The sequence below is a fragment of the Yamadazyma tenuis genome, chromosome 2 (assembly GCF_029203305.1).
Source record: "Yamadazyma tenuis chromosome 2, complete sequence".
Classification (NCBI taxonomy): domain Eukaryota; kingdom Fungi; phylum Ascomycota; class Pichiomycetes; order Serinales; family Debaryomycetaceae; genus Yamadazyma; species Yamadazyma tenuis.
The window spans coordinates 2,101,364-2,113,933 of NC_089462.1; the positions used below are offsets into that span (position 1 = coordinate 2,101,364).

The 12,570-nt window shown below is 43.4% G+C and overlaps 3 protein-coding genes across 3 annotated transcripts; all 3 read right to left on the reverse strand. All coding sequences in view use genetic code 12, as the record gives it.

Annotated features, from left to right (window-relative positions):
• Positions 1-297: 297 nt before the first annotated feature.
• Positions 298-2,697, reverse strand: mcm7 (DNA replication licensing factor MCM7; the record flags this gene model as incomplete). The annotated part of the gene is made up of 1 exon (XM_006689089.2): positions 298-2,697. One exon carries the CDS (start codon positions 2,695-2,697, stop codon positions 298-300), a length of 2,400 nt encoding a protein of 799 aa, XP_006689152.1.
• A 278-nt stretch (positions 2,698-2,975) lies between these two features.
• On the reverse strand, positions 2,976-4,370 carry STB3 (DNA-binding proteins Bright/BRCAA1/RBP1 and proteins containing BRIGHT domain; the record flags this gene model as incomplete). The annotated part of the gene is made up of 1 exon (XM_066157842.1): positions 2,976-4,370. One exon carries the CDS (start codon positions 4,368-4,370, stop codon positions 2,976-2,978), a length of 1,395 nt encoding a protein of 464 aa, XP_066013939.1.
• Positions 4,371-5,633: 1,263 nt separating this feature from the next.
• SEC7 (guanine nucleotide exchange protein for ADP-robosylation factor) lies at positions 5,634-12,292 on the reverse strand (the record flags this gene model as incomplete). Its single annotated transcript, XM_066157843.1, has 2 exons — positions 5,634-6,523; positions 6,946-12,292. The coding sequence occupies 2 exons, from the start codon at positions 12,290-12,292 to the stop codon at positions 5,634-5,636; spliced, it is 6,237 nt and encodes a 2,078-aa protein (XP_066013940.1).
• Positions 12,293-12,570: the final 278 nt, after the last annotated feature.

The following is a 12,570-nucleotide window of genomic DNA, read 5'->3' on the forward strand; positions in this document are numbered from 1 at the left end:
ATTTCTAAGTATAAAATGTGTTTTACAGATAAGAGCAAAAAGCTGCGAAGTTGATCCATGCGCAGCCTGCGGGAACACAAACAGGGTTACAGTACAATTGAATAGAGCTTAACTTGTCACCGTTATAAACATTTGTTCTTGGTATTTATTTATTAGTATACAATTGAATAGAGCTCATGCCAACTCATCCTTTGTCCTAACAGTGACGTTCTTTATATATTAGTACAATTGAATAGAGCTCATGTCAACTCACCCTTTGTGCTAACAGCTCTTTATTTATTAGTACAATTGGAGTGCTCAATACTGCATGTCTTCAGGTTCGACATCATCCCCGTCGTCAATGAACATGATTTTGTCTTCGTCGTCGATCAACTGCCAAACGTTGATACTTTGGTATTCGTAGATACAATCCATAAATTGCTCAATGGTATAACCCTTGGCAATGATTCGTTGCCGCAACTCGTCCACCTTCAAGGTCTTGGAGAATTGAGATCCATCTCCCATGGCAATGGATCTGACGATTTGATAGATTTTGGTAGTGGCACTGTCGTCCTCTCTCAACTTTTGATCATCGGTGAACAACGAAGCCTTCAGAATTTCAATCAACCGTAAGGCTTCATCCACATCCTCGTTGGTAACAATATTATCGAATCTAATTCTGGCCAATGCCTGCGATAATCTCAAAATACCCAACAAGGTTCTGGGGGTGATGTGTTGAAACTTTTTGATGGATCCTTCATTTCTCCGAGACTCTTTTCTCAAGTTGATGTAGGCTTGTACCACGTAGTCACCCACCTCTCTGGGAACAACCGGTCTATAGGTACGGGCAATCGAGATGTACTGTCTTATGGTGGCTGGGTCCAATGGTTCGAAGTCGATATCTGGTTGTTTGTTATGCATGTGAACATAGGCGACGTGGGCTGCCAACTTCTCATCCGATTCTCTCGAAGGTTGGTCCAACATAAGGAACATGATATCAAATCTCGACAACAACGCCGCCGGTAAGTTGATGTTTTCGTGGGGGGACAACCGGGGGTTATATCTTCCATATAAGGGATTGGCAGCTGCCAAAATCGAGGTTCTGGCATTCAAGGTGGTGTTGATACCGGCCTTGGAAATAGAAATCGTTTGCTGTTCCATGACTTCGTGAATGGCAGTTCTGTCACTCTCGTCCATTTTATCAAATTCATCGATACAGCAGATCCCGTTGTCGGCCAAAACCAACGCTCCTCCTTCCAAAACCATTTCATCGGTGACAGGATCCCTCATCACCGCTGCCGTCAAACCGACACCTGATGAACCTCTACCAGTGGTGTAGATGGATCTGGGGGCAATCTTGCCAATGGCCTTCAATAATTGGGATTTGGCCACCCCTGGATCACCCATGAGACAAACGTTTATGTCACCTCTGATCTTCAACCCGTCTCCAATTTCTTTGGAAACCCCTCCACATAACAACAACAACAAGATCTTCTTCACGTCCAAATGGCCGTATATTTCGGGAGCAATGGACTTGGCCAACCGATTATAGATACCTCCTTGCTGAAACAAGTCTTGGATTTTCGCTTCAATGGCTGGAGTGATTTCCAAGCTTTCGTACTGTTTTTTATGTTGGTAGACGTGTTGGGCTTCCAAGTACGTTTCGGTCAATAACCCGGCTCTCAAGGCCTTGAATCCAGTGTATGGAGATGGTAAGAAGATTCCCGAAATATCAGCAACGTCTCCTGGGTTTAAGCACCGGACCAAGTCACCATTTACGTGGATTGTCAACGACCTGGGAATATGTCCCACAGGAACCTGGTTGGTCGACTCTTGGATCTTGACTTCTTGGAACGATGAAAACTTGGAGGCCCTAGTGGACATGAACAACTGTCCTTTGACGTTATCATTCTTACAAACAGCAGAATTACAGTCACTCAAAGGGGTGAAAACCTTGGAATTGACTTCTTGGAACACCTCATATCCACATTTGTCGCAAGTGTACGCGTTGACAATCACCGAAGGCTTCACGTCGGAGACTCTGGTGACAATACCTCTCACTGTGATGTACTTACCGATGTGCTCTCCTTTGATTTCTCTCACCGACATCGGCTTGTTTTGAGTAATGAGAGGCTTGAAGTACAAGAAGTACCGTCTGGTCAACTTAGGCGGGAACAAGTTTTCTGCCTCTTCCTGTGGCTGTTGATTTTCTCCCACCTGGTCGTTGAACCCGGTTCTCAAGTTGTTTACCTCATCGGCAGTTTCTTGTAAAACCCTCTGATTCTTCAATTGCCGTTGGTGGATGATCACATCCAACACGTCATCGGTGGCAGATATGTCCTTGGTGGGATTGGGCATGATTTCGTCTATTATACTGGAAAACAACTCCACGTATCGGTAAGTGTTTTCAAGGATGTTATCTGTCAACTTCAGCCTGGAAGTAACTTGACTGGGAATCTGGCCATCGAAGCCGTTATTGGCCTCATACGCCTTTAAGTCGTTCAAATCGATGTAAATAGTGGACACTTCTCTGTTGGAAACCTGTTGGAGAAGATTCATGTATTTTGGCCCATAAATTAGTTCGTTATCGGTATCCATCGATACATCTTCTATACTCGACTTGAAAGATTGTAAGAATTCCTTCAAGGACTTCTTGATTTCAGTATAGTTAATGTCCAACTGAATGGATGGCAACACGGTGGAAGTGGTTGTGGACATGGTTTAAGCGGTGCAAACGTGTAGTTGGAATTTCAAAAACTTTTTCTGGTGCTTTTTCACAACGGGAATGTACGCGTCTCTCAAATTTTCACGTATCCTATTTACCCGTTTTGGGAAGGCAGGCGTAAATCAGTACATTAAATGGTTTGTAACAATAGGCTTCTATAAAGGGAATTAAAACATGGAATAAATCTAAACAAGATCATAAACAATTGGTGGAAGGTGTAACACAAGAACTAAAGAGTCATTAAAAAGATTCCTAAAAGGTATCTTTGGGTTCATACAGACATTAGATCAACTAATGCGAATGCAGCGGCCTTTGTTTCCTTTTCGTCTTGGACCTTGTCGTCATGACGTTTTCGCAAGCTTTCGGGGCCAATGGTAGCCCAGTCTTCTTCATCGGTGTCTGACATGCTTGAAGCGTTTCTGGTATTGGGGTTCATCGCAGGAGAGTTGACATTAGACGTGAGATTGGAAGTGGTGGTCGAGGGATAACTGTTCTTGTGGGAGGGACCATTTGACGCTACCCGAGGGACTGATGCCGATAAGGTGGATCGAATGTGAGACTCGTTAAACGAGGATCTTCGTCTGTTTCCATTTTTGGTCATCATCAACGAGTCCGGGGACTTCGACAAGTAGGCATTGGAGTTCCACGACGAGAGTGGTGATCCTGACAATGCCGCGGCTGCCACGTTGGGTGGTGGTGGTGGAGGAGAGCTGAAGGACCCGTTGGAATTTTTGGCAGACGAGATGATGTAGTTATCCAAGTTGTCCAACGAATTAAGTCTGGACCGGTTGAATATTTGGTATCTAGGATTGTAGTTTGTGTTTTTGTTGACGCTGTTGGAACTAGAAGACTTCCTTCTGGTTGGGTGGGTGGTGGGAGGAGGACTTAACTTCAATGGAACCCTATTGGCAAACTTTATGGGCGGAGACCGCTTGGATGTGTTGTCATGATCGAACTGGAACAACTCGTCCAGGTCACTTTCGTCTGCACTTGAGCTTTCCTCGTCGTTGTCACTGGAACTCTCATCCCCTATAACTGCATCAATAAGATCATCTTCGTCCTCTTCGTCTTGGTCCGAGTCCGATGCAATGGCACTACTGCTCAATATGTCAGTGGGAAGTTTGACATTGTGCAAGTTGGGTTTCTTACCAGTGATACTCTCTCTTCGGGAGGTCTTTCCCGATTGTTTCTTTGTCCACCCAAGCTTCAAGTTGGGTTGGTTTCTCAAGTCTTTGACATTGATATGTGGTTTGTTGGCAGGGTTCACAGGCACCAGCTCGTCGTTGGAAGTGGCTTCAGGGGCGTCTTTGTTGAACAAATTACCTTCAGTTCCCTCCGTCACAATATAGTCGGAGTCAATCTTTCTAACAGCCCATTGGCCCCAGCCAATCTTCTCAAACACCACGTTATGGGCGGCGTCGGTCTGCTCCATGGCAGCCATGATCAACCGTCTTTGCTTCGACAATGACAACAAGTCAAAACCATGTACTTCAAGAGCCAATTGACTAGTGATATGACGAATTGGTAAGGGACCCTTCCGAATCAACAACTCGGCCAAGCGGGTGGCGGTGATCTTGGAGGCAATCTGAATGCCTTCGGGCGACGATGTGGACAACAAATGCTTCTTAAGCGGTGCCAGTCCCAGGCTATTTTCAAAAGGCTCCATTTGTTTGTGGTAGATAAGCGGAGGGTGAAAAACTGCAAAACTACAACAAATGGGACGGAACAAGTAGGATTAAATAAGGCGGTGGAGATAGTTTCACGAATGTTTCACACGAATATCCTGGCAACGTGAGGTGGGTGGTATGTGTAAGCGGTAATTGTAGTAAACTAGTTAACAAAAAAATAAACACACTTTGTGACTAAATAATTGAGATAGGGTTTTTTGTAACAAATGACTACGCGCGTTTTTTGGGCTCCATTTCACAGTACAAAACCGGACACTAATGGGTGCTAACCAATAACCCGCCACTACCTTCCGCAAAAGCGAACAGAAAAAAGAGCTCAGGGGTTGAATGACCTGGTTGTTAGTATAATTTATTGTTTATGTTTACAACCGTTCAATGTCACTTGGGGCCGAATAGTAAAAGCTTTTGGAGGTGGTGCGGGCTCGGGCGGTCGCTAATAGTTCCAAACTCCTCGTCTTTTTGGGGCTATTCCCACCAAACGGGGAGACGATTGCAACGGTAAGGTATTTGTGGCAGAAGATACGTACAAGGGCTGAATTGTGTTTTTGTGACCTGAGTGGGTACTTGGTGGCACAATTGTGGAGATTGCAAGTGGTGGTGTAGTGCGTAGGTTACTTGAGGGACCGAGGTGGGTCGTGCTGGGGATGGGAAGTCGTGCTGGAATCGCTGGGTCGTGCGCTATCAAGGTAGAGTACAGTTGAAAACCGGTGAAACCGAACAGCCCTTTATCGGCTGTGCATGCCCATTGCGTTGACATACCCAGAGAGCTCACATCCCGCCGTCGTCGCGGTAGCCCAATTGGTTAATGGCTTATTTGAGTAAATCGACTCCGCTAGAATTCCCGTCTCCACACGACCCCCCTTCACACTGTTGATTCCGCGCACTATTAGGCCCACTCCAAAGCGCCATGGAGACCATTCCCACGCTATCAGGGCCAACCGTACAGCTCTGCACGGACCTTCTTGAACTTCATGGCCTCCAGGTGTCGGGGTATGCGGTTTTTTCGAGCCAAAACGGCCTCAAACTCATCGGGGCCCATGAAGTGCCTGGCTCTTACTTGGTCAAACTACTGCTACACATTAAACCCATAATCAACACAAAAGTCAACTACACCAACCTCGAGTTCGAAGGCCGTAACGTGTACATCGTGTCCAAAAACGAATTTATATTCATTTTTATTATGAACTAAATATAAACTAAGTTAAGCTGAAGAGAGCATCATGTGTGGTACCACAAACGGTTTATAAAGATGGGAACTTCTTGTCATCATCCAAGGCAACCTTGCTGTCGGTTCTTCTGGAAGTGGCGGGCTTGGAATCACCTCTGGCACCTCTAGAAGCACCTCTGGCACCTCTAGTGGCACCTCTGGCAGCACCTCTACCACCTCTTGGGGATCCTCTGGTAGAAGAAGCAGGTCTTGGGGCGCTGGGGGCATCGAAAGTGGCGTCAAATTCCAAAAACTTCTTTCCCTTAGCAGCCTTTTGCTTGATCTTCTTCTCAACCGAAGCTGGAACATACTCTTCTTGTTGTTTAACAAGCAATTCTTCAGCAGTCCATTTACCTTCGGCACCTTCGTTGGCGGTTCTAGCAGCCTTTTGGCCGTCCAAAGTGGCTTGGGCCAATTTCAATTCCGCCATGTAGTCTTCCAAAGATTTCTTTGGGGTTTGATCAACTACTTCAGCTGCTGCTTCTTCTTCTTCAGCGTCTTGTTCACCGTCAAGTTCATCTTCTAAGGTGGCTTCACCGTCCTTTGGATCGGTTCTTGGCTTTCTTTGGCCTCCCTTATGAGTTCTAGTGGCATGACGGTCAAAAGATTTCTTGTAGTGGGAAGTTGGAGTAGAGCTTGGACCTGGGACTTCTTTGTTGTTCAACTGTTCCTTGATAGCTCCTTCGTTACCGGTCACTGGCTTCTTCTTCTTGGCCTTAGATGGGTCGGCTTTTGGGGCTTCATCCTTCTTCTTGCTGGAAGTGTTGTTCTTAACTAATTCTCTTGGTGCTAAAGATGGTTCTTCATCTTCCACGTCGTTGCCCAACAAGTGGAACAAGTTCTGGAGGTCGTTAGTATGCGGTTGAGCTGGTGGTAGGAATTGGTGAGGTTTGGGGTTAACAATGGGGTGGGGAGTGAGTTTTACTAGTATCATGGTTTTCCATGACTGATTTTGCTGCCAACATAAAACCAATGATGAGCCACGTTAAAAGCCCTTCTGAGAGAAATTATTAAAAGAATTATCCTTCACTCGTATTCTTGAACTCATTGGAAACATACCTTGTTTTGAAATGACATCTTTAAAGACAATCAACTTTCTTAGTATAACGTCGAGGTTGGAAAATTTTGGTCGCACATTTTACTTCAAGGCTCACCACTGAAAATTTTTCAGAAGCAGTGGCCTGCGCGTAAACGAGGGCATGGTCTTGCGGTAGGTGTTGCGTATATTTCAGCCTCTACCCCATACTTTGATTTCAATAATATTACTATTAAAAGATACATAATGAAATTTCACGTTTCTTTGATGAAAAGCTCTCCGACCCTGGTAAAGAATGTTTTTATCGAACCTCTGAGTTCGGCTGACAAAGTTCGGGAGAATAATTTCAAAGTCGATTCGTACATAACGGGAACGTGTTTTCTGAAGTCACTTTCATCAAGTTCGTAGAACCCTTGGAATATCTCAATGATAACTGGCTTCCAGGTCGACAAGTTCCGTTGTTGATTGGTTTCGTCAAACTCCGAGTACTGTTGGATGATATCCGTACACAAAGGAACAATTGTGTCGATGATATACTCTTTTGACTCTGTATTGGTCTTGTCATCATCACAATACATTCGGAACATAATGTTGATGAACACAGCTGAAGAAGAGCTTTCTTGTTTCAAAAGATTAGGTAATCTCTCAATGATTCCAGCATTCCACAATCTTACTCTCAAGTCATAGTCGTCGTTGAAGTTTTTGGAAAACTTGAAACTTTCGTTCAAAAGGTCAGCAAGATCTTTCAAGTACTCGTATGGAACCGCTTCGTAAAAGACGTCATTTTCAAAGAGTTCACTCAAGCTTTCAATCATGAGAAGTTGTAGGACGCACTTCACCACAATTGAGGACTTTTCCTGGTGTTTGGAAAACTGGCTGGTGTCGCCTCCTACAACCTCAGAAACGTTGGGGTCTTCTTCAACCTCTAGTGACACCTCTTCCGTCTTCAATGGGTCCAAGTCAAAAAGCTCTCTGGCCTCAGTCAATTGGAATAATGTGCGGAAACAATCAATAATCAACTTCCACTCATCATCATTGAACTTCTCCGCATTCTCAATCAAAAGAGTGTGTAAGCATGATCTACCAATTCTGGCAATAGTGTCGTTTTCCTGGCACACACAACTAATCAAAAGACTTAAGAAATCAGATGTCCTGCTTCTCAATGATTCAAAGTAATGGGTGAATAAGCCAATCATATTTCTCAAAGCCTGGATTAACGTTGTTGATAACCAAACGGAGAAGTTGTCATTTGTATCATCAAAGTTGGATAATCCCCATCTGTTGTGCAACACCTCAAATATGGGGAATAACAATTCCTTGCAAACAGAGTCCCAGAACAGAGAATCAAAATTCTCTCCATATTCCAACAATATATCAAATAAGTAGGTCAAGGCTCTAGATCTTACTTCTAGCTCCTCTCCGTGCATAATGACTTTGTGAAATCCAAACAATACTGGGAACCACAACTTGAGCAACATTTCATCCCGATGTTCAACAGGCTTATTCAAGTATTCAACAGCGATCTGGTTGTTGATCTTCTGTAAAACACCCAAAGACAATAAGTTGACCCTCTGGTATCTACCGTTCTTGCACAACTCTGTGAAACAGTTGATCAAGTCACCAAATGCATCTTGATTTCTGACTTCATTCAAGTAGTTCTTGTAAATCCAATCGGCCAACTTGTACGTCCGGTTTACCAACAGCTCCTTGTTCTCAGCAGCCGTGACCGTCAAAACCGTGAAAATGGCTTTCCAGCCACTCTTTATGTTAGCCAGCTTAGTCAAAATCATATTGTTCAAACACTCCAACACCATATCCTTTATTTCAAGAGAGTCATTATGGTGAACAATGTATTCAAAAGGACTCAAAAACTCTTTCTGGAACTTAAAGTGTGATAACTCCTCAAGCTCAAAAAAACGATTAGATAATTGTCTTAGAGAGTCAATTGCAAATACAGCCACATTAATGTTGCTGTGACATCCAACTTGGTTGAACACGGTACCCATGGCAGACCATAGTTGAGACCATTCAACTCTTATACGAGTCATGTTGTAGTAACAAATATCCACCATCTTCAGCAATGAAAACATTCTTGGGTTCACACTTTGACCAGATGATTCAATCTCCTCCAATGCAACTTCGGATAATGCCTTAATGAATTCAACAATACTTTCACCATTTAAACTAGCACTATTCAGAAACACCTTGTCAGTTGTAGCACTTAATTCTGAACTCAACAAAAGTTCAGCAACTTCTGGGTGGAGTTTTTGATTGTGATATTTGTTAGAAGCTGTTTGAGAAGCGGTAGAAGACGATGAAAACAGTCTGAAAAATCCGCCTGATTGTCTATGGTTGTTGGTTTCAAATGACGCTCTATTCACGAGTTTGGCAGTTGACACATCAGGAATCGTTTCCTGATCAATACCTCTAGAAATCAACTGAAGTCTCTCCAATTGGGAAATGGATGTTAATACTTGGATCCAACTTGACTTTAAATAGTTACCCTCAGAAATAGCAATTTCAAGTAAGATGTGAATGGCGTCGACATTTTTGGGTTTCATTTCTTCGTAGTTATTCAAATTCTCAAATTGAACAAGAGCTCCAATAAAAGATTTCATGCCATAGTCCAAATCAAACATGCACCCGATCTTTATAGAAAGCTTGATACCTTCCAAGCAAATCTTGGTGACATCAACTTCATCATATTCCTTGAATGGAGGTGTCAAACCAGCCAAAATAGACATCCAAAGAGTGTCAAAGATCGACTTGACGTGATACACACTCGTGGCCTGATAGAAAACACCACCTTGCGAGTCGTCTCTTGTCTTTTTCCCCAAGTCTCTCACCAACTTCTCAGTCTTTGTGGACATTTCTTTCGACGCATAAAAGTAAGCTTCACGATCCAAATCTCGGCCTCCAAAGAGTCCACCCGATTGGGTTTGAGGTAATTGAAGGTCTCCAGCTAACAATGCAGCATGCTGTTCACTCTGTAACTTAATCTCGTTGTGGGCGATTTCATTGTAAATGACTTCCAAGTAATCCTTAGGAATATCTTTTCCGTCATCAATACCAGCGTTGTTGGCAATAAAACTTTCTAATGTCATTCTCTTTTTGATCTGGGGCGAATGTAAGTCGGTATTCAACAAGATAACAGAGTAAGACAAAACGTAGGCCGATTCGGCATTGGCAAGAATGCCAGAATTACCCAGAACATATCTTTCAGCGAACTTCAACATGAATCTATCAATCTTTTGAGCTTCTCCGGGCAATCTAAATGCTTGTAAAAAGGTTCTCATTGCATCAACAAAAGACATATTGGCGAAATCCATAAGATCAACGAACGAATGCATAGTGGCTATGCAGTCATCTGTGCCTTCTCCTAAGTACTCTCCGATAACCGCTTTATCAAGACCATCTGTTTCCAACAAAAATCTGGCAACATCTTGGGGTTCTTTGGATTCAATGAATCCATTTGCGAGGAAGTATTGCACCCCTTTTTTGGCTTTTTGATTGAACTGCTTTATACCTTCCAATAATGCCTTCTTCCGCTGTTTCAAACTTTCGAATTGAGTTGGATCATCAGATTCTGTTACACTGGTATCGTTACCATTCACAAAAGACGCATTTCTTGATTCACCATTACTTGGAGTTTCAGAAGTAGCAGTGCTCGATCTGTGTCTGTTCAAAGAAAGATGACTTAAGGAGATATTGCGGAACGTTTTACCATTTGGGGTAGATGAATTGAAACCTTTCTGAGCCCAGGTGTACAAGGATCTCAAGAAAGCTACCGAACAGTTGATAGAAGTCATTTTGAGGGCATACTCCAATGGGAAATGAGTGTAGATTTCAGAAGCTGGAGGTCTAGATTGCATAGTGGTGCTGATCAAGTTGGAGATCTTGGAAGGATCGTATAAGGAAACACCCTTACCTCTATTTTCTCTAAAAGCTATCATTTGTTGTTGCGTAACCTCAACCCGAGCCAACGATAGTTTGGTCAAATAGTCAATCACCTTTTCACAGATGTTAGGCATGTTGGTATCACAATCGTAGTTCAAGTAGAACTCTATAATGCATCTTGAATCGTTACACAATCGTTCAATGATTGAAAGTAAATACCTTTTTTGGTGTGGTGTGGAGGTCTTCATCTCTGATACTGGAAAGTATATTTCGTCAAAGAAAACAGGGATTTCACGTTTGAATTCAGACCTAAGATTTGAAATTATCAACCAAAAGATTTCTAATGACAACTCAAATACTGGAGCAATCGGAGAGGCAGAATTTCTGGATAATGAAAGGCACAAATATTGTCTGACGGCATTTATCAATCGAGTTTGACCTTCAGTCGAACTCGAAGGTAATACCACATCTCTGCTCAAAAATATGTCAATGTACTGCTTCAAAATTGTGTGAATGATATTCAATGACAACAATTTAGACCGCACCGAATGACTTCTCATATCCAATGTCTCAGTCTCAACGTCCTTCACCGACAATCTACACATAGCCCTGAAGATCAAAAAGGCGTCTTTGACAACCACATCTTCATGGCTGTGGCCATTGGTTGCCGTATCCAAGTCAATATTTTCGTTTGTCAATCTCTCCAAGTTCTCAAGAGTTAATCTTTGTTCAGATGCGTCTTCAGAAACTGTCCCCACATCTTCATTGCTGAAATTTGCTGGTGTTTTGATGTTCAACACACTATCACTGGCTCCTTTTTTGGTTAAACCAGCATCAACAACTCTCTGGAAAACGGTCCCAATAACCTGCGTTAAAATCCCTTGGGCCACCGACTGGTTTCTTGGATTCAACGAGAAGATGAACACATTATATATCTGCCTGACAGCTTTCAAAAGAGAAGCCCCATGGCATGGCATCGACACAATACTTTGCAATAATGCTCTCACGACCTGAAGCTCAACTTCGAGATCGGTTCCTTCTCCATCAAAGCACGATGCAATCACCTCCACCGAATCATTGGTGAGCTTGATTTTGTCATCTTCATCTTCAAACTGACTATAATCGAAGAGCTTGGCAAAAAGATCAATGGCGATGGACTTGAGATGAGGGTGGGAGGACTCACACACGGTTTTTAACGCTCCAAATACCAAATGAGGGTCTCTGGAGTTGGAATCATTGATGGAATCAAGCCCTTTTTGCACGGCTTGTCTCAATGCTTCATTCTTCTTGGCTTCCTTGCTTTCAAGAATCGACTCGAACGGCCGCTTGAAGATGTTGCTGTTTTCAAGAGTGGCTGCTGCAGAGAAAACCGAAGTTGTTGATGTTTGACGGGTATGAGAGACATTGTCTCTTGAAGAAGGGGGCACTTCCAGGCTATGGATGGAGTTTGCTTGATCTGGTTCCTCAATTATTGGGGTGATGGCTTCGGAAGTAGTTTCGGGGGTAGGCATATGTTCATTTAAGTCAACAGTATCCATGATGTCATTTTCAGCTGTTGAATCAACGTTTCCATTAGAACCTTCGACATGGCCGTTTTGCGCAACATCCCCTGCGGTCAGAGGCTCCGATGGAATTGTAGGGTGTGGTTCTAAGCCGTTCTTGGAATCTAGATCTAGTGTAGGCAGGTCATTTTTCACTTCATCTGAGTTAGATTGTGATTTGCTCTCCGAGTCTGCAGAGCTGATCTCTATTTCTGACATGGTTTGCAAAACACAAGGACAGGCACAAACGCAATTGGTGAGGGGGTAATTGACGGCAATTGAAGGTGCGATAAATCACTTGGCCAAGTTTTGGTGATTTCACTGCAAATGAATTTGTTGTTAGTTGTTCCCAAAATGTTTTTGTCGAGGCAAAAAGCGAGCGCCAATGGGGATTTGGCGGTTCACGACGGTGTTATCCTGTGGTCGGGTCGGCGCCGCGACCTGGTCGTGCAACGCTGATACCGTGCCTACTTAGCATCTACCGTATTTTATGTCAA